General features: G+C 41.8%; 3 protein-coding genes across 6 annotated transcripts in view; 1 reads left to right on the top strand and 2 right to left on the bottom strand.

Annotated features, from left to right (window-relative positions):
- Positions 1-369: 369 nt before the first annotated feature.
- Positions 370-14522, bottom strand: aadat (aminoadipate aminotransferase). Of its 2 annotated transcripts, none has more exons than XM_033651765.2 (14): positions 14376-14522; positions 13863-13934; positions 12504-12672; positions 11696-11804; positions 9899-9973; positions 9603-9812; positions 9358-9423; positions 9130-9212; positions 6857-6953; positions 6086-6147; positions 5886-5950; positions 3676-3782; positions 815-916; positions 370-740 (listed from the first exon to the last, which is right to left on the bottom strand). In XM_033651765.2, the coding sequence occupies exons 2-14, from the start codon at positions 13927-13929 to the stop codon at positions 699-701; spliced, it is 1254 nt and encodes a 417-aa protein (XP_033507656.1). In that variant the 5' UTR covers positions 13930-13934; positions 14376-14522; the 3' UTR covers positions 370-698. The 2 variants fall into 2 exon arrangements, with proteins under 2 accessions (XP_033507656.1, XP_033507657.1); XM_033651766.2 differs by having other exon boundaries at positions 14248-14386.
- Positions 14523-16214: 1692 nt separating this feature from the next.
- ino80b (INO80 complex subunit B) lies at positions 16215-21275 on the top strand. The gene is made up of 6 exons (XM_033610323.2): positions 16215-16466; positions 17187-17320; positions 18893-19073; positions 19167-19324; positions 19875-20047; positions 20291-21275. Exons 2-6 carry the CDS (start codon positions 17281-17283, stop codon positions 20753-20755), a joined length of 1017 nt encoding a protein of 338 aa, XP_033466214.1. The 5' UTR covers positions 16215-16466; positions 17187-17280; the 3' UTR covers positions 20756-21275.
- Positions 21179-21818, bottom strand: part of intu (inturned planar cell polarity protein) — a 31712-nt gene continuing 31072 nt past the window's right edge. For all 3 annotated transcript variants that reach the window (XM_078164043.1, XM_033610322.2, XM_033610320.2), the window contains exon 17: positions 21179-21806. In XM_078164043.1, coding sequence (XP_078020169.1) covers positions 21695-21806 — 112 coding nt within the window. In that variant the 3' untranslated portion in view covers positions 21179-21694. The remainder of the gene's footprint in view (positions 21807-21818) is intronic.

Below are 21818 nucleotides of genomic sequence, written 5' to 3'. Positions count from 1 at the left end.
GTTGAATCTATGCCACGAAGAATTAAGGCAGTTCTGAAGGCAAAAGGGGTCCAACCCGGTACTAGTAAGGTGTACCTGTACTTTGTCCTGTCAAGTGTCGTAAGAGTTCGTGATGATTAGGACGACTGTATATCATATTTTCATTCCGACTTTTTAAATGACACCTTTCCAAAATATGCACATTGAACCTTGCTAGACTGCAATAGAGCAACATTTGCGATAATGAGAGAAAAAGATAACAGCTTAAAAAACATCATCACTTTAACAGAAATGTAAGTTGCTGATCTATCTGAACAGGTGTGATCAATAAGTTTTGAGGTTTTAGTGGAGCAGCAGTCACAAACACACAGACTCAAGACACAAAATATAGACTGATAAAAAAAGTTATTTACTTTTTTGTACATGAAAAACATCAAAGCATCTTCACTGTGTAGTGTAACAATGGAGCAACAAATTATAAAGTAAACAACTATATATTTTTTTTGTTCATAAACTTATCCATTGCTCCAAATGAGCTCCAGTGCTCAGCTCCAAGTGCATGTATTCTGAGTGTCCCCTCTCGATCACAGTATAGATACAGTCAGAGGTTACACAATATTAAAATATATTAAAACTCGTTAATATATTTTAACATAAAACACTTCAATAGTAAGTTAGAAAAATAATGCAGCATCTTATAGGGAGATATAGATCTTTGATCACGAAGCTTCTTTGATGAGAGAAGAGAGTCTTCTGAAAGCCTGCGGAAATAATGGTGTGAGATTAGAGTCATTATAGTGTGTGTGTGTGTGTGTGTGTGTGTGTGTGTACATACCTCGTCAATCTGCTCTGGTGTGGAGAGAGAAAAGGCCGCTCTGACGTAGGGACAGGGCTCACTACTGTTGATCATGAAGACGCCTCCGGGAACCAGCAGCACCTTTTAGCATACAGACACCCGTGACTCATGTTACTTAGTATTTTTAGTTTTTACGCAGCTGATCTTTTAATTTCTAACTGAGGGGATGAACTAGTGATTAATCTTCTTCGTAAGAACAAACCGTGCTTTGTTTTTACCAGTAGTTGTTTGTGTGCCAGAGCACCAGAGAGATCCATCAAATATAATTTTCAGGACAATGCAAAATGCTTAAAGGGAGATATTCGCACATCCAGCTATCTCAGATGCAGGTGCGTTGGAAAGAATCACTTGAGTCTTGAAACAAAGATCCCATACACTGGTTATACTAACGTTTCCGCCCCTGTGGACCTTCATCAAGAGTAATTCACACCATTCTTTACAACACTGATCTTAAAGGAGAAGTCTGGTATTTTGCACTTTGAGCCCCATTTCTGGGTTGTTTATGATGAAATAGCGTGGTTAAGACCAAAACTGTGACGATTGCTCATTTTCGGAGAATTTGACTCTCCCCCACCTGGCTTAACAATGCTGTGTATGGCCATGTGTGAACCTGTCCGAAAACTACCCTAAACGTTAGTTTTCAAAGCCATGAAACTCAGTGGTGTTCGTTGATGTTGTGACATAAAAATCGTAGCAAACTGTGGTTTCCATGATGATTTATTTGACATTTTGTCTAATCCATTGGTTTTCTATAGGAAGCCTCATTGTCCATTGGTAGTAATCGCCACCGGAAACGCAAAGGGGGTTGTTTACGACAAGGTTGTAGTCATTGTAGTCTTTTAGCTCAGCGAAAGTGCCGGCTCGACAGTGCTGTGTGCCCTCCTGGAGGAAGAACGAGAACGAACAAAGACGTTTTGTAATAAGTTTAAAAAACTGCACAACGGATTACTCGCTTATAACGCCAGCCTCCTTCTTCTGCTTCTTCTCTGTGTCCCATTACATTGCAATGGTTTCCTGCCGGTTGGCGACACCCACTTAAAGAAGCATTATCGCCATCAAGTGGGCTGGAGTGTATAACGCTTCAGGCTCAAACGAACAATCAAGTGAACGTTTACACCCAGGTGTGAGGCAGCAGAAAAAATAGTTCCACAATCGAGATGAATAGTGAAAACACGGATGGAAACCACAGTTTGCTACAATTTTTATGTCAAAACATCAACGAACACCACTGACCACTCTGTGAGTTTCATGGCTTTGAAAACGAACGTTTAGGGTGGTTTTAGGACAGATATACACATGGCCATAGGCAGCAGTGTTAAGACAGGCTGGGAAAGCCAAATTCTCAGAAAAGGAGCAGTCGTCACAATTTTGGTCTTAGCCACTCTATTAGCCCCTTTTACACTGCCAGATTTTCAGCGAATGTTGGGCCATTTTGCCGGCAAGCTGCGAGCGTTTAGACACACACAGCCGGATTGGCGAGTTGATCCGAGGTGCCCAATTTTCCGCCTTGTAGGGTAGACATATTGGCGGAACCCTTTTAGTTTTAACAGACCGAGGCGCCCTCCGCAACGGGAGGAGCTGTTGATGACGCCTCACGTGCGAGCCACTGGCGGTGGATAAACAGGAAACAGCTGATAGCAGGAATTAGCGAGCAGCTAGTAGCAAGAGGGAAACGCAAACCTGACAGACACTGTAAAGATGAGCAACTGGGGAGACAAAGAATAGCGCGCCCTCCTTGTCCTCGCAAATGAAGAGGCCATTAACCGTCAGATGACAGGGGCGGTGAAGAACGGGCCGACTTACGAGAGAATCGCCGAAGGACTGACCAGCTGCAGCTTCCCTCCCACATCACTGTTTACGTCACACGCTGAGCTACACGTTTTGTTGCCCGAAAAAGGTGCATTCTGTATAAACAAAATTAGGCAGGCGGCATTTTGCTGCACTCCCCGATTTTGTTTTTATACTGCCAATGCTGAAAAAAGACTGATTGGGCTTTCCTGCAGATTTGCACAACTCCTGTTTAAAAAGGGCTTTTCATGATAAACAACCCAGAAATGGGGCTCAGAGTGCAAAATACTGGACTTCTCCTTTATATCAATAGTGCTGCGCCCATTTCTGACTTCAAACATGACATCTCATCATCTAAAGAGAAAATATCGTCTAGGCAGTAAAACATCAAAGTTCCCCTTGAACTGACAAATATGAGAGTTGCATCAATCCTCTCGTCTAACTCTTGGTGATGTCAAACTACCCCTTTAACATCTTTTGGAAATATCACATCTTAATAATCTTTCCCATGATACAATCCACCCTATTAAACAGAGGCTTAAATCATGGTAAAGATAAGCACTGAAGGGGATTCTCTGTAATCTAAAGTGTTGTTCTCTCTGTCAGCAGCGTAGTCAGACACTGGGGAGTCTTCACTATCTGCTGTGTGGATGTTTAAAATATCCTGGAAGCCTTGCATGCAGACCTTGGAAAAGCCTGATTGTGCCCACTCTTGTTTATACACAGCTAATCGGCTATTCGCTAGCAGGGATTTACAAATGCTCCGTGTGTGTGTGTGTGTGTGTGGGAGGGAAAACACTCAGTTGCTAAACACACTCAGAGAGAACACAATGGCCGCTTTGCCTGCACCATCCTACACTCTATTCAGACACAAACCCTGCCTGCCCCTGGTGCTCACAAACAGACACAGAGGGGAAAAAAAACAACACTAAAATGCATTCTGGGTACCTGCTATGAGCATAATAGAGTACAGTAAGTTTGTGTTAACCTTCGTTGGATTGAGACTGGTATGTGAGGGTTTAAAGTGAGATACAATAGGAACATGTTCTGACCTCTTTCTCCAAGGCTTTCTCCATAATGAGCTGCTGGGTGTCGGCTGTGCCCTTCAGTTTGATCCATAGGAACATGCCTGCTGATGGGGCGTGCCAGTCTGCTACATCTACACACACACACACACACACACATTAGAAAAAGAAGAAAGAAAAGGCCTGGGTGTGTGCTGACATGTTTTTTGAGTGTGTAAATCAACATATCAACGTGAAAGTGTCTCAACGTGTAGTTCCTCAAATGGTCACTAGGTGGTGGCTCCAAGAAAACTGTACTAATGTGACTCAGACATCTTAAACTTTTCACTTCAACTGTCTATTTGTTTCCAGCAGGGAATAATCTGGACAGCTAATTTCACGTCCTCTTGTTTGTGTCTCAGAGGCATTGCTTCTTTGTCCTAAAGCTTTACAACACAAACCCATGCCCCAACAGGTAAAACAAACACATACAAACAAATTGTTTTTTCTTTCTCTGCCTTTAAAGCACTAAGAAGTCTGACCATACTGGATTATAATAATTCAGAGAGTCTGCATTAATGAAAATGACTTTAGTTTAACAAAAAAACATGGTTAGTTGGTTTTCCAGAGCTTTCAGCCACATGACATGACTTAAAAGTCTTTAATAAACAGCAAACTCCCCTTCACTATATAACTTGCAAAAACAAAACAAAAAAAAAACCCAAAACATTTATTTGGATGTTTCCGGACTACACCATCAAGCAAAAGGCTTTCTTGCCTGATGAAGGTCTAGAACTCGTTCCTCTCCTATGCACCTGTTTAGTTAGAGTAGCCATCTTGAATGGTTGGAACTACACTATCTCGCCATAACAGTAAAGGGCAACAGTAAAGACTGAAGCTGGTCACTTTTTATATCGCTAACTGGACTTTTTGTATTGCTAACTGGACTTTTTATATTGCTAACTGGACTTTTTGTATCGCTACCTGGACTGTTTGTATTGCTAACTGAACTTTGTGTATCGCTAACTGAACTTTTTGTATCGCTAACTGGCATTTTTATATTGCTAACTGGACTTTTTGGTATCGCTAACTGGACTTTTTCTATTGTTAACTGGACTTTTTGGTATCGCTAACTGGACTTTTTCTATTGTTAACTGGACTTTTTGGTATCGCTAACTGGACTTTTTCTATCGCTAACTGGACTTTTTGGTATCGCTAACTGGACTTTTTGGTATCGCTAACTGGACTTTTTGTATTGCTAACTGGACAGTCTAGAGAGGAAACCTATAATGCACAAATGTCAGATCTAGCTTGATACAGATTTTATTTTTCATTTTCTAAATTTTTAGTAGAAATAATACTAAAAGGTACCAAGGTTATTACAGTTAACCAAAACTACTGTAAATCTTCAATTAAAAGCCTTGTCCCTATTAAACACCCAGTCCCTTTTACTAGGGACAAATAAAGGCCTGTCTCAATTAGAGGCCTGGTCTGGTTCCAAGTTCCTTGGATGTATAACACAGGATTGTTGGCTACCCACTTGAGCTAACATTAGATAGCTGTTTAGATCACACATACAAATATAAATTTTGAAACAATGGTCAATATGGAGATGCTACACATTGTTAGCTCAGTTAGATTCTCCATAATTCAAGCGTTCAGTTCATTTTACTGGAACCATGAGCACCAGAAGACTGTAATACATTCAGATTTACTGGCCTGGTGAAAAACAAATGGTGACTACTTTCCTCTAAAGCTGTCACTAAGTCAGAGTACTTGTCCATTCGTCGATTACCCGTTCAATTCTTTATGTCCCTTTAGTACGTAAGGGTACACTAATCAAAAAGAATCAAAAGGGTTTTTTAGAAAATTAATTCAAATTATAAATACTGTTTTAACAGGATGAAGTGGTGTTGTGTTGGTATGCCAGGTGTCGTTTTCTTTACTGTGACTGTAAGTCAACTGGCTTTACAACGTGCTGTGTTTGTATCCTAAGATCTAATCTAAACTTCTTAAATGTAATCTCTGAGAAATACCCCCATATTATAATAAAATAAATTAGACCTGATACTAAAACTATTTTAAAAAAAACTAAAACAAACCTTTAAAACAATAAAAACTGAAACAAGCAAACCTACTTGAAACTACTACAAAATATTTTGGTTGTTTTTTACAGTAACAGTAAGGAAAACCTGAAGTTGAACTCGACAGTAACCGTTCAAACTGCTTAGGTAATTTTCTGTGCTTTTCCCACAAACCTTTGAGCCACTTGTCCGCAGAGCTGATCATGGCATCGCGTTGTTTCCTGTAAAACTCAATCACCCTGTGAGAGATGAGAAAACTCACTGAAATGGCACTGTGGAGGGATATAAATGGATCTTATTGTGTTTCTAAACCAATCAAACCAGTGGTGCAGTGCAGATGTGGCTGTGCAGCAGCACTGTGGGAGGGAACGTACCCGTCTATGTGCTGGAGGAAACCCTCTTGGCCCCAGCTGTGCAACAACTGAGACACCATGAGCTGAAAGAAAGCAGGTTATATGAGGTGAGGACAGATTCACAAAGGCCTACAAGTTCAGATCTGCATGTCTATGATTGCACACATGCCACACCTTCTGTCTTTCACAACAGAGCCTTTCAGTTATAATGTCCAGATTAAAAAAGCAGAGGCGTGGACTGAGTCAGAGGAGGATGGCGGCAGATCTTAATTAATCTCCCTCTTCTTCCTTATTAAACCCTCCTCTGCAGCTGCTGCTGATCCACACACACCACATCGCCTTGTTTGGCTCTGACCGTTGGCGTGACGACACACCCCTTTGCTGGTGAGTTTGTGCAAAGCTGGCGTGCCAGAGGGGTGGAGAGAGATGCTGGCAGTGAGCACAAGTATATGGTGTGTGTAGAGAGCACACTGAACCACCCTGATGTGTGCTCACTGCTGCATGGTGACGTACTGTTACTGTCAGGATCAGGATTCAGTGTTTTACAGTTTTGTATTGAGATGTCAGGTTGATGGAGGGTGCCACACAGAACGCATCAAACATTTCAGCCAACTAATGCAAAGTATTTTAAAGATAATTTCTGTGATAGACGACAGAGTTTAAAAGTAATACGTTTAAATGCGTACATGACCCCGCACGACCTGAGAGCAGGAATCTGTCTGCAGCTAAACCAGTTAATGTTAGCTGTTGACTGAACAGGGTGTGGCGGAGTTCAATCAAGATGTCATTTACCTGTGTGAAGGTGCTAGTGTGCATCGTGGAGGCCTGGATGTGGAGCACCACTCTGTCTACCAACAGTTTGGGACCGGTTACAAAACCTATCCTCAGCCTGAAACAAACACACACACAGACACGTAGTCAGAGACATAAACCTGCTGGTGCACTCCTGCATAATGTAGCTCTGGATATACACTGCCTCATGCCTGGTCTGTAATATAAAAATATTAATTTCAAAATGAGATTAGAATATAGTATAGATTAAATGATCAAATGCAGAAGAAAATCTGTTATCAAAAAAGCACACGCTGTCCTAATCTGTGAGGGTTTGAATCTCTTGCTAAGCCTCAAACTACACAAATCTGCTCTGATCATGTCAAACGTCTGATTTCTAAGACTCTGATCTGGGAAAATGTGAACATGACCTCATAGTTTAAGATGCTTATTGATGTATATGTGCAAGAACGTGTCTCTAATATGGTAAAGAAATACACATACACAAAGTTTGAAACACAGTATTGTCTAAAAGTTGTCACATCACTTAAGTTTTAGCCTTTTTAAATTGGCTCCCCGTGTGTTTTAGAATAGATTTTAAGATTTTTTTTAAAGATTTAAGACGTACTTTGAGGTCCTCGGGCAGATGATTCTTGTCTGTTCCAGAGGCCCAGCTGAAAACTAAAGCAGACAGAGTGTTTGCTGTCAAGGCCCCAAGGCTCTGGAACAGTCTGCCCGAGGAAATCAGGTCGGCCGAGTCAGGGATCTCTTTTAAGTCCCTTCTTAAAACATACTTTTATCTGAGAACCTTTCTTGATTTTACTTGTGTTTAAGTTCATTTAAACTGTCTTTCATTTCCTGTTTTTACACACTAAAGTGTTTTTATCAGTTGTGTTAAAAGCAGTAATTTTCATGTCTTGTCTGTTTTAATTTTTAACATGTAAAGCACTTTATAACTCTGTTTTGAAAAGTGCTTTGTAATAAAGATTTTTATTATTACTTATGAGGTACTTATCCGTAATCAGTGTATTACATACAATAGATGGTGGTAAGCGCACCCACAGTTTGGAGAAGCAGGCAGGAGTACAGTCACAGAAGCAAAGTAATGTACTGCTGTGGACAGGGGCGGCAGCAAAATGTATTTTAGCTACCTAATAAAATCAGTGTCAGTTTAAGTGGATGATGCTATGTTTAGAATATTTTCAACGCTTTCCCTGACTGACAGATGGCCCTTTCTGAAGTGGTTAGCTATGCACCCTAATGTCACCAGACTCCTTTGACAAAACCAGTGATTTTACCTCACAGAGCACAGGAGCTGCTGGTCTACCACTGCCTCGATCGGTTAGTTTGTTTCTCACCCTAGTGAGAAACACCAGTGTGGGACACTGGTGTTTAATAGGGTTAGCTCAGATTCACCAAAGTCACACAATAACACAAACAAACTAAAGCCCAGTTCAGACCAAAGATTTGCGACAAGATGAACAGTTTTAGAACGTCGCAGAGAAAAGAATTAAAAGCATGTCACATGTATCTACTAAGTCAAAATGACAGCGGATGGCGTGTTCGCTTGCTGCAGCAGGTGCTTCGTCCGAACCTTCTGTTTCCATCCTCAGTGTGCCAGTGTCGGTCGGGGGGTCGCTACTGCTGCTCACTGTATGTGCTTGTGCCCCGCCGACACACACACACATTCTCATTCACTGATTAATTCGTGCTGCTCACTGATATTATTGTGGTGTATTTGGCATTTTTCACTGTTTCATCACTACTGCAAATGCAGCAGTAGCCAGTATCTCACTATCTCTATCCTCACTCATATTTTAAGAAGCTACAAATTATATTCAGCCACAAAATAAACCTGAAAAGCTGCAAATCAGAACAATGTACAGAGAGTTGTTGCATAGAGATGATACACCATCTCATCTGGTTGCATTGGTGTGAACTGGCAGGTTTTTAGAACGTTGCAGAGCTGCGCATTACAAGTAGCTGCCTGTTTCAACTTGTAATGTTGCGAATCTTTGGTCTGAACTGGGCAAAGGATGTTTTCAAACCATCAGATGTGACCAGTGAAGAATCACACAGGCAAACTAAACACTGTAACAGACTGGAAAAGAAACACCCTGTTCTCCATAAGGACAAACCACAAAGACTGTGCTGCAGCAGAGGCAATAAAATCTTAAATGGTAACAGCAGAGCTTCACATGCAGTGGGGTTAAACAGGGTGAACACACACACAGACACACACACACACACACACACACACACACACACACACACACACAAATTCAGAAGCGCACCCTGAAGACAGGATCTTAGAGAATGAGTCTGTCCTGATGATCCTCCCGTCAACATCCATGGAGAGAAACGTGGGAGCCCACGGCTGCCAAATAAATGAGACATGTTTATGGTTATCCAGAGTCAGAGTGCTCAGATCAGACCACACTAAATGAACTGCTTCACCTTTTAAATGTCAGTAAAGTCACTGTCATTGACAAACAGATGAAGTGAGTGAACTCTTTTTGTACCTTGTCAAACTGCAGGAAGTAGTACGGGTCGTCCTCGATGATGAGCATGTCGTACTGCCTGGCCAGCTATTTAAACAGACCGCAGGACATTAATTGAAAACGGCACAGTGAATCTGCGGGGAAATCAGCTTCACAACAAGTTCTAATAAGGTGAGTCAGCGATTCACTGCCTGAGAGAGGAGTGATTCAAATCATCTGCAGTGTGTGCGTGCAGTCGTATTTTGTGTGAGTTGCAGGAGACAAACCTCGTACACCTCCTGCTTCCTCTGAGCCGTCATGGAGGCACCTGTGGGGTTTCCTCCGTTGGGGATGGTGTAGAGGACCTTGGGAGCGTTGCTGTCGGGCTTTTGCACCTCCGAGGGGTCCCACCGAGACAAAACCTCCTTCAGGGCTGCGGGTATCATGCCGTGCTGATCGCTGGGAACATTGATTATGTTGCAGCCGAGCGGCTGAAGCTGCAGAGGCAAACAGAAGGTTAGAGGGTCACAGAAGGTGAAGTCACTGTATGTGTGTGTGTGTGTTATAAAGAAAGTGCTCTCACTGCTGCCAGTGTGCCTGAGTATGTGGGTGCATCCAGCAGGACGTTGTCTCCAGGGTTGACCAGCATCTCAAACACCTACAACCAAAAACATATCATCACTTTAAAACCATGTTTATAAACGATTCTAAAGTTAACAAAAGTACAGTATTAAGCTGATAAAACATTGGTAAGTGTGTTTATTAACCTGTTAAAGGGACAGTTCACACCAAATCAAAAATACATATTCTTCCTCTTTCATGTAGTGCTGTGTATCAGTCTAGACTGTTTTGGTGTGAGTTGCAGAGTGTTGGAGATATCAGCTGTAGAGATGTCTGCCTTCTCTCCAGTATAATGGAACTAGATGTCACTCAGCTTGTGGTGCTCAAAGTGCAAAAAAATACATTTGATAAACTCAACATCAATGTCTCTGTCTAGAAATCATGACCTGGTTACTCAAGATAATCCACAGACCTTGTTGTGAGCAGTTTCATGTAGGAACTATTTTCTTTCTGCTGAATTACACCAGCCAATTAGGAAGCGTGCATCTACTCTCTCAACAACAGGCTCAAGCTCGTGACAGCCCGAGATGTAAACATTAATGGCGTCCTCCTCGGCTGAGCTGTAACATCAGCTAGCTCAGTGGTGCTAGGTGAGCTAGCAGTAGATGCAGACTTCTAGGGCTAACCCAATTATTTAAAATCTTCAAAGTTTCAATCGTTGCCGTGGTAATCGTAATCCAAATCAGTATTCAGATATTTCCATTTTTGTTTTGTTTTATCACCATTAACATGCTGGAGGAAACTGAAAGGAGGTGGTAACTGTCAGACACGAATGAGGCCAGTGTCCCCAGCAGTCATCGACCCCACTTTGAGCATTGAATCGGCAGTCCGATGAGGAAAACGAACAGGTGAGACGAACTGCTGACGGTTACGCACAGCTGTCAACTGTAGAGACACACTTGCTTTACATGTACTAGTCTCTATATACAGACGCTACATTCAGTGAATGTAGAGTCTGTAGGCAAACCCTGGAGATCTTGTCTCTGGAAGAAGAGCAGAAGAGCCCTGGTTTACGGTTGTAGGCTGTTTGTAGTCTGCGTGATATTGATCAGTCACGTTTGAGCCGGCTGCAGTTGTTGCCAGGTTAAACGGTCCGTGTGGTGAACTAACGAGGCAGAACATAATTGGCCTCACTGCAAACTTTGAATCCATCGCAATGGTTCAGCATATTTACTTATATATAAACGGAAGTTGGAAACAGAAATTTGCCTCCTCCGCCCAAATCAAACCGGAATGCCAAAAAACCGGGGGTCTGCCCCCAGAGGCTGTATCGCTGTCTGCCAGAAGTCAGGCACCGAATACAGCCGATGGGTTCCGAGAACGTACATGTACTGATGCGGCCTGACCCACAGCGTTCCGAGTTATTAAAAACTTACGGAAACATTGCTTGCAATAGTCCACCTTCCACCTTCTCTTCCCTCTCTTTATCATTCCCTCTAACACACACATGCAGCGGCGCTAAGTCCTACTAAAGTTAGCGTATATGAATATAATTAATTACTATTGGAAAGAAGGCAGACATCTCTACGGCTGATATGTCCAACAAAAACAATCTACACTGATAAACAGCACTACAGGAAAGAGGAACAATGTATTTCTGAGTTGGGGGTGAACTGTCCCTTTAAAGAACACCAGGGTCCTCCTGATCCTACAACAGAGCATTATTGACACTAACGTCTTCATGTGACCCTCTAACAGCTGGCTACACACACACATGAGTGACAGTAAACAGCAGCGCTGCAGCTGGTGGTGTCAGTACCTTACAGAGCCCCTCCTGGCTCCCTGTGGTCACACACATTTCCACCGCAGACGGTGGGTTGTGGAGGTTCTTCTGTAGGTTCTTCATCCATGTTAGCAGCTCCGGTATTCTGCACAAGAATTGAAATTAAACTTACTACACGTCACACTCACACTGTAATAGTCTGTGGTGTTTTTATATAAATAAATTACATTTCTGTTTTGATACTTACAGTGTTTGTCAGTCCAGACAATACTCGATTTATGAGTATCTGAATTTCCAGTATTTACTCAATTATAGATGCTGTTGCTAGGTAGGTTTTATGAGCAGAAAAAGACTATATAAGAACCCAGAAACAAGATATTACTGCCCAAAACATCACACAAGAGAGCTATAAACTTGGGCATGCAGGTGTACAATACTCTTTGTGATTTGTCCTCAGTATATTAACTTTTTAATCATTATATTGTGGGCATTTTATCCATTTATTAGATCGCAATACTTGAGAAAAATGACAGGAAATGAGGGGTAGAGATGGATAACAGCTGGATTTGAGTCGCCTTAATCCTGAGGCATCACATATAAACTATCTGTTATCACTGATTAACCAACAGAAACCACTGGAGTCTGCAGGTGGTGTGAGTCACGTGAGGTTTGAGTTTAAGGAGGTGGTGATTAAAGATAAAAGTCACAGCAGAGTGACAACCTCCACCCACTGCTGCTCTATTTTCTGATGTAATTGAAAGCAATGTCTCTGTTCGTGTTCTGGAAAGTCTCAAGGTGACGTGATTGATTTTAGAAACAAAGGATTCCCGTGTTGATCTCTCACCCATTAGAGGCAGAGTACTGCAGAGCCCTCTTCATTGTCGTCTCATCGAAGGTGATGGTCTGTCCATTCCTCACTGTGATGGACGCTGACTGAAAGGGGAAGGTGTTGGGGTTGGGAGCTCCTCCGGCCAGAGAGATCAGGGTCGGAGGTGAACGCTGCTGCAGCTCGGCTTCATACAGGACGAGACACATGATTGTACTTCAACCACTTCAGCTTATCAGACAACAACCATCCATCCATTTTCATCTGCTTATGCTAAAACTTTTCAATCAAATGTGTCCCAGTTTTTGCCTCAGCATCCAACTGTGTGTCAGTGTGTCACCTGTCATACAATATGCATCACTTAAACTTATATCTGACATGGTTCATGACCTTCAGGTGCTTTGTCATCTGAGTTTAAGTCCCTGAGCCCCATTTTATATCTGATAAAAAGAGACTGTAGCGTGGGTTTTCTCCAGGTACTCCAGCTTCCCCCCACAGTCCAAAGACATGCAGGTTAATTGGTGACTCTAAATTGTCCGTAGGTGTGAATGTGAATGTGAATGGTTGTCTGTCTCTATGTGTCAGCCCTGTGATAGTCTGGCGACCTGTCCAGGGTGCAGCCTGCCTCTCACCCAATGTCAGCTGGGATAGGCTCCAGCCCATTGGTGGCTTTCTGGATAGGCTACTCGGAGGGAATACTACTACAGCAGTATTTTTCTGCAGTGTAAAGGGCGCATTATTCTCATGGGGAGATGCGCCTACACAGGCGGGTGCTCAATGCGCGTGCACATGCTTGATTGATGGTGATTCAAATAAAACGTCACTGTGAGAAAAATATCAATTACATTCTTTAACATGTGACCATAGCTGAGAGCAGAGCTGCAGAGCTGCTGCCACTTTAAGAGAGACGCTGTGCGCATTTACGCACGAGGATCAGTGTGTCTTCTTCTTTTATCAGCTGACATTTCAACGGCCTTTGGATGCTTAATTATCTTAAAATCTGGTTTTAAGACTTTAATTAGACCACAACCAGTTATTTTTTAGAATGAATTCATTGATTGTTTGGTCTATAAAATGTGAGACACTAGTTATAAATGTTCATCACTGTTTCCTTCAAATTGCACATTTTCTCCCATCAACAGCCCAAACTCACAGATCCTCGGTTTACTGTTACTCAAGACACAAAAATGCAGTAAATTCTTTAACCTGAGAGACTGAAACTAGGGAATGTTTGGTATTCTCAAATAATGGTTAAAGCACACAGAGCCGGCACACTCTGCAGCAGGACAGGGAGGAATGGTGCTCAGCTGTTACATGTCGCCTGGGGGTCCCTGCAGCAGGTTGATCTGGCCATGCTGCACAGAGGGAAATACTCACTGAGGATCCTGATGGGGGAAGGCTTCCTGGCTGCACTGACAGCTGTCAGAAACCGAGCGTAGTTCATGGTTCCTGTCAAAATACACAATCAGAAAAATCAGTTATGTCCTCACATTCATTCATTTAGCTTCCGCCTGTTGCTGCATGCCTGAAAAAACTTAGCGATGCATCTATACTGTTATAATCTTATTTTCTGATTAATATAAAACGCAGTTAATGAAGTCTATGCAACCAAAAACAGCTCGACATAAAACAATTCCCACTTTCAACATGCTTCCAGGCAGAATAAAAGACAAGTTTGGCGACACACAACTGAATCACTTCTATATATTTACGTTACATTAATTAAATCAACTCTAGACTGTGTTAAAGTGACCTGACATACACGAGAGGGGACACACACACTCCTTGGCACACTGTACTGAGCAGGCAGTCACAAATAAAACCGATTAGAAGTCATAAATTTAATGGCATTTATGTTATAAACTCAACCACGTCGGCTGTATAACTGACCTTGCTTATCTCGGCTCGGCCGCCCCGGTGACTTCTGGTCAATGTATTTCTTGAGCCACTCAGATCACAGTCTTAATAGGCGGTGTTCACAGCGTGAACTACATTACCCAAGGTGTAAAACAAAAACACAAATATAGCGAGGAGGTGTGTTTGCAGACCTGGAGACTGCAGATCTGGACACCTTGTATTTCGCGACAGCGCCCTCTATTACATTGGAAGCCAACATACTATTACAACTATTGAATATGGCCGACGACGATCCGAATGTGAATCATATTATTTGTTTAAACTATTTTGTTGAATTAGAGAGCGAACTTCATGTTTTACAGTGATACGTTTAAAATGATATGACTGTCTTTACCACGATAGTCTGAAAGGCACGTCAAATATGGGTTAAAGTAGTAGGTAATAGTTTAGCTTGTCAACAATGAACTGTTTGACCTGCACATTTTGTTTCATGAAACCGAAGCGCGATGACGAATAATTTTAGCATGTGCTTTAAATTAAACATGAATAAATGATTAAAGCAATGAAGTGGATGATATGAGAAAAACGTGTATAGGCTTACGTTTTCATACAAGCATGAAACTGTTTACATATTGGCAATTAGTGTACTTTATGCTAAAAGTTAATTTTGTATTCATGTATATCATGTAATACACCTTTATTTTTATTTTTTTTTTTCCTTTATTATTCATAATATTATATATTACGTGTGTTTATATCACTACATTGATATTACTCTATAGCATATATTTAGAGATTTTGTGGATAGAAATTAAGCTCATCCAGCGCAGATGATCAGAAATGTATTTTTGTCTATTATTAGGTTCTGGCCTTGTTTATGTGCGTAAAACGGTTGAAAAATCTTAACTTTGAATAATTAGGGACTCTCTTTTTAAGGTGCACATAACAATCCAGAAAGGGGAAACCACAGTGAAGTGGAGTTTTGTGGAGGATCAAAGGCAGATGAGGAAGGAAGGGGCACTATTGTTAATATGTCGATATAATAATCTATTTGCTATGCTCCAGAATCTTCAGTATTTCAGTGTAGACTGTGATAGGTATTTAATTTTTTTTTTTAAGTGTTTCTGTTTTCAATTTTGTGATATGTTTCCCTGATGTGTGATGTAACCACTGCACACAATAAAACATTTCAAACCATTTCAGTATTTCACAGCCTTTGTTTCAAATTCCCACAACAAAAGTGAGCACTGGACACCCAAGACCAGACATTTCCTATTATATGTTGTAGCGGGTTTGATCAATGCAGTGCAAGTTTTTGGCGTGCTAGTCAGAGCAGTCTGATGAATATTAAGAAATAAAGAACTAAAATAGTTGGATCAAACCATACAGAACAACCAGCAAACAATAATGATGCAGAACAGCACCCAGGCATAAATCAACAATTAAATCTTGGTATTTTTATTCGGGTGTAATAAAATCTTAAAATTGTAAATTGTAATAAAGCATTAAAAGTCCAACTTCTTTCAAACAGTGGTGTTTGGGTGAGACGCTGATTTAGTTGCAGTTATACAGCCGTCCAGTAGGGGACGAAAAACAAGGGGTCTAGAACTGCGGGTCTGAATCTGCAGTCTCCGGGTCTGCAGAGACATACTATTGAATATAGCTGACGATGCGATACTTTCGCGTGAGATTTTGGTAATTTCTTCAATAAGTCGGTCCTGTTTAACTATTTAAATTTACTGACAATAAAGACAACGGCCGTAAATGTTTACCGGTGTGAAGTCTTGTGCGTCAGTCGCCGGTTAAGTTTTGTTTTTTCTCCACAAGATGGCAGTCAACCGTATCCGAGGGCTCAAAATAACCGGAAGTGACGACGCGGTGAACTTCCGTGTTGTTCACTTAGCTTAGTCGTGCTAGCTGGAAACATCTGTGCTCGATTCGTACGACAAACACAGCAATTTTAGCTTAATTTTAAATCTGTTACAGACACATTTATCTCAGGGTTACAGTTTATGCTACCTCCTTTTCATTCCAAAGTGGGTTCTTGAATACATTCTGCGATGGGAGTCTTTTTAGCCGTTGAACGCATGCTAGCAAAAGTTAGCGACCCCCTGGCTAAGTAAGGTAAGTTACAGTTGGTGTCAATGCTAACAGGCTCAATCAAATTAACTTTTTATTATTTTCTAAATAAATGAAAAGGAGACGGATAAGGTAACACATCAAAGGGGGAATATTAACATTCACTTAAATCAACGTAGCAGTTGAGCCGGTTGTTAGCTTAGTTGTGCTAACTGGCTACGCAAGACAAACATAGTAAGGTTAGTTTAAACTTTACATCTGTTTCTAAGTTGTTTCAGGGTTACAGTTGTTGGCACGACTGTTTCTTTCAAAATTCAGTGATAACTCGAGTTTATTTTTGCGACGGGGTGCTTTTAGGCGTTTAATGCATGCTAGCAAACGTTAGCAACCCCATACAGTCAAAGTCATAGCTAACGGTCTCGTTCAAATTAACCTTTAGTTAGTTTCTAAATGAATAAAAAGATAAAGTATTGCCATGGCCTCTGTAACACATCAAATTGGGAAACCTAACATGCACCTGAAGCTACGTAGCTGTTGCCTTGGCTATTTATCAGGTACGATGACTCCTTGCAACACTGCTAGAGGTACAGTCAAAGTCAAAGCTTTTCTAAATAAATGAGAAGTAAATAATTTGCTGCTACGGTTGAGCTAACACAGAAAAGAAGACAGGTTGCACACACTCAAATCAACATAACTGTTGCCTTTCTATTATTGTTGCATTCAGTGTTCAGTGTAAGGTAACGGGTGTGTTTCTCTCTTCTGCAGAAGCGGCTCACTTTTCCAGATAACTTCCCAGCTGCTATGTAGAGCTGCAGACGGCTGTCCTGTACTTGGTGTTTGCATCCCTTTCATCGTTTCAATGGGGAAAAGGAAAGACATGATTCACCCCAGGTTTCTTGGTGAGTGTTTGAGATTATTGGCTTTTAATGAATCATTTTGAAAGGCATAGTTATGGTTGTTTATACTGAACTGTACACTCAGTGATGACGCAGACATCTTAAAGGTTAAATCAGCTTCTTTAAGTGACTCACATTACATTATGGGACACAATGTGCAGTAGCATGAAAACAATACTTACACTACAGATGTAATACTGTACATCCATGTCTATAGGCAATCAATTTTTGCATTACTGTAGCACTACATTTGCACCTCAGTGGGGTTATATGAACATGAATAACCTGTTGATGAGGCTCATCCCGGTTGTGATATTCACATAGGGGATATGGTGTTTACATGAGCGCAGAGAAATTAGTTATTCATATTCCCAGTATACATCCTGATTTCTTTCAGAGTGCTCCAGCTGGCATATTTGGGTTTCTCATTAACGGAATATGGTACAATACAATATATACCTTGTGTCAGGATTAACTGCAGAACTCTCACCTCAAGATATCTGAATGAAAATGGGTTGTATGGGTACCCACCAGCCCTCCCTTTACAGACATGCTCATTTTATGCTAGTCCCATAAAGTTTTGGGTAAAATTAAATATTTCTGTGTACTGGGGTCTCTGAACAGTCTTGGCATAAATTGGGTATAACTGGAAAGCTGACACTCTTGGTAATTCAATGAGCCAAATTTTGTCAACATGTGATGATGTCAGTCTCTACAGCAGCCATTTTAGTGTAGTGAGACCTCTTCTTTAACAGACTTTACTGAATAAAATGCCCTATAGTGACCTCTAGGATGATCACAGCCTCATGAAACTTAACAGCCACAAACTAGAGACCTCAGGCATTCAGAGGATATTTGCCTTAAATAGGTTTATTGACAATAAGAGGGTTTCTCAGCGGTTTCCAATTGCCGGTAATTGTGGGTCTAACAAAAATCTCCAAATGTCAATAGTTTTTTTAATCCAAACCATAGCATTTTATTTTTCACGGACTTCCTCAAGGTTTTGGAGGCTTAATGTAGTGTTTTAGAGGGATTTCTGACCATGTTTATCAACCCTTGAGTGGTAAAAAGTGCATAAATGTAGCACCAAATCTGTGTAACAAATGGTATCCACTCAAATAATTGCCCAACAATTGGCCAATATGTCCTTCCATCATCATGTCCTAAGCCCCTATAGACTCTTAATGTTTGGTACATTTCTGACTAGAAAAACTTGACACACAGAGCTGAGGTGCACCTCAAATTAATCTTCAGGTTCCCAGATTTCAGATAATATGGAGCACTTTTACTTAACATATACAGTTGACCTGCTATCTGCCCCTTATGATCCCCTGCCTCTTCTAAAAAAAAGACAGAAATGAGTGCGTCTCTAAGAGTTAATGTATTTCATGCGGCTTAAGGAAAAACACAGGTCTTGTTTATTGTTTATTTTGCTGCAACTTGTACATTTGTTGTGAGCACTCTACCAAACATCAGCAGTAAAAGTGTTACTGGACTTATTTTGCTTCATATGAATCATGATTTAATAGTTCATGCATGTTTATCTATGTGTTGCTTCCCTGTCGTCCTCTGCAGGTGAAGGCGGCTCTAGCCTGCACAGCGTCCACAAGCGGAAACATAAAAAACACAAGAAGCACAAGAGGAAGCACCACAGCTTCACCGAGGCCCCGGAGCCGGAGCCCATCGTGGTTCCTCGGCCTCCTCCGCAGCTCCGGCTCAAGATCAAATTGGGAGGACAGACGCTGGGGACCAAGAGGTGAGTGAGGTGATGGTTGTTTGTGAAACATAGCGTCAGTGCTCAGTTTCGTGTGAAACCAGTCACTCAGTGAGTTTTTGTCCACCTGTTCAGTGTTCCCACTTTCACTGTGCATCCTGGTGTGGCCTGTCCTCCCTCTCCCTTGATGATTATTAATAATGTTGATGATGATGAGGACGATGATGATGAGGACGACGACGATGATGACGATGAGCCCTCTGTGCCTTTGGAACAGTATCGGGCCTGGCTGGGTAAGTTACAAGTACTCTGTGTTAAGATACTATAAACCTGGGGTGTGTTCCAGAGAGCTGGTTTAATGATAACTGAGTTATTTGATTAGCGTTAGCTGAGCTAGTTAATCCTGAGATGAGGAAAACTGTTCAGTTTTATTTAACCAGCCCTTCTTTCTGTCTCCTCCCCCTGACAGAGGCAGACATGTTTCATTTCCTTATTGATTCAGTCCACATCAAAGCACATTAGCGGAGGTTTACCTTAAGTCAGAATCTAAATCCTGATTATTAGTTTGTTCAGGACTGTCTTAAGTCACCACTTTTATGCTGTCAGCCATCTTTACACAGCGATTTTTGCACTCACATTCAAAATCACACAGCATCAAGTCCCCCTCAGCTCAGAATCAAACCTCTGCATGTCCTTTTTCAAACACAGAAAACAGCCGTCAGTTTGTATGTGTGATTTCATTTCATTTATTTTATTTATAAGCAACACACTTTAATCAACACAGCCAAGACAGTTTTCTGATGTTGATTGGACAATAAATTCATCTTGTGTGTTGTGTATCAGATGAAGACAGCAACCTGGCCACGTCCCCTATGCCAGACATGGACTCCGACTCCATGCTGGGCGGGCCTGTGGACGAGGAGGAGAGGTGGCTGGACGCTCTGGAGAAGGGAGAGCTGGACGACAACGGAGAGCTGAAGAAGGAGGTCGACGAGTCTCTGCTCACAGCCAGACAGGTGAGGAAGAGCGGAGGCAGCACATACATGTACTTCAGTCCCCCTGTTGATCAGAAATGTTTTCCAATCTGGTCCCTGTTTCCCATGTTTTTGTGTATTGGTGATGAATGGGTACAATAGTGTGAGTGATGACGTTGCTGCCTGACCAATTTCACACAAAAACATGGGAGAATAATGTCAACTTACCCTTTAATGTGACTAAAAACATGCATCCCTGAATGTATTTGTTTTGTTCACCTATAGAAAGCCCTGCTCCACAAGCAGCAGAGCCAGCCCCTCCTGGAGCTCCCCATGGGTTACAAGGAGAAAGAGATGACTGCAGAGATGATGCAGAAACGGGAGGAGCGCGCCCGAAAGCGACGCCTGCAGGCGGCCAAGAAGGCCGAGGAGAACAAGAACCAGACAATAGAGAGACTGACGAAAACCAGCAAGGCCAAGATCAAGAGCATGAGGGAGAGGAAGTCCAAGCAGAGTCAGTGTCCCATGGTCCGCTACAGCGACTCCGCCCAGGGCATGGCCATCTCCTTCCCCACAGGGGTCCCCGCTCCGACCCCGGCACCTCCCTGTCCTCCGCCGGCAGCCCAGGTGAGCTGCGGGGTCAGTGGGTGCACCAACCTCAAGAAGTACTCCTGCTCTAAGACCAGGGTTCCTCTGTGCAGCCTCGAGTGTTATAAGAGGAACCTGCTGCTTGTTCAGAGCACAGCGTGAACTTTAAAGGACCAGATACATTACACATGGACACAAATGAAGGTGTGTACAGTTCACGTGGTTATATCGGTGAAATCCGATGGCCACACAGACGTCGGAGGTGTCGTTTGAGCTTCACACTTGAACTGAACTGTTACAGGACTAAGAATGTGGATTTATTTTTTATTATCATCCCTTTTTTTCGTAGCCGTGTCATATTAATAATGATGGTTTTCCCTGCTGTGACGCTGGTGACACAATTTAATTATGTACGTTATATCTGTGTACCACATGTACAATATTTATGATTTCCATTTGTGAAGGCTACTTAAGAGTAGAATTATTTCCACTCTGACTATTATTAATGTTCTCAATAATGAAAAATTATGATTAAAGACTGACAAAGGTTAATATTAAGCAAATTAGTTATGAAAGAATAAAAGATGAACTGTGTTGCTTCTTTAATTTCTTTTTTAAACAAATGTCCATACAAAACTGTACATATTAAATTAACAAATGCCTTTCTAACACTGCATACAAACTGTGTTTTTATTGGTCCAGTTAAGTAAACTTTACTTTAGCAAACTGTCCTGACGACTGCTCTCACTGGAAGGTCTTATCAGAGGTTTACACTTAAGTGTCTGAGGTATTCACTGAGAGGCTTTTCATCCACACAAACACACACATGAAGACAACAAGGCACAGAAATGATCTGGTCTGAACTCATTGCTCTTTGCTTATCACTGCTGTAAGGCCACAGTCACGCTCTGCTGTTATCTGCAGGAAAATCAGATGTGAAATGGAGGCACGTTGTTAGATTAAGACTCCACGCAGCCCCTGTTCAGTACCACGTTTGCTCTCAGGTGCTTTTAACCTGCACCACAGTTTTTCCTGAGAATGACACAGATGCTCCGATAGTTCAAATACTGCGTCACTGATCTAATACAAGAAAATGACACATCACAGGGCCAGGCCAAAGGAGAGTCTGAAGGCCATCTCCACAGGAACCTCTGCCACAGAGTCATGGAAACACACGTAGAACTCCTGAGGAACAGGCTCCAGCAACATCCGCCTGGAAGACAAA

Source organism: Epinephelus lanceolatus, chromosome 22 (genome assembly GCF_041903045.1).
Source record: "Epinephelus lanceolatus isolate andai-2023 chromosome 22, ASM4190304v1, whole genome shotgun sequence".
NCBI classification, from domain to species: domain Eukaryota; kingdom Metazoa; phylum Chordata; class Actinopteri; order Perciformes; family Serranidae; genus Epinephelus; species Epinephelus lanceolatus.
Note: the sequence above shows the minus strand (reverse complement) of the source record. Positions and strands in the feature narration are given on the sequence as shown.

Coding starts and splice junctions, on each gene's coding strand:
- ino80b (XM_033610323.2), top strand. CDS start 17,281: ATGGGGAAAAGGAAAGACATGATTCACCCCAGGTTTCTTG. Junction 19,074..19,166: donor CAGACGCTGGGGACCAAGAG/GTGAGTGAGGTG, acceptor CCACCTGTTCAG/TGTTCCCACTTTCACTGTGC. Junction 20,048..20,290: donor CTCTGCTCACAGCCAGACAG/GTGAGGAAGAGC, acceptor GTTCACCTATAG/AAAGCCCTGCTCCACAAGCA.
- aadat (XM_033651765.2), bottom strand. CDS start 13,929: ATGAACTACGCTCGGTTTCTGACAGCTGTCAGTGCAGCCAGGAAGCCT. Junction 9,424..9,602: donor GGAAGCAGGAGGTGTACGAG/GTTTGTCTCCTG, acceptor CTGTTTAAATAG/CTGGCCAGGCAGTACGACAT. Junction 6,954..9,129: donor TCTAAGATCCTGTCTTCAGG/GTGCGCTTCTGA, acceptor TGTTTGTTTCAG/GCTGAGGATAGGTTTTGTAA.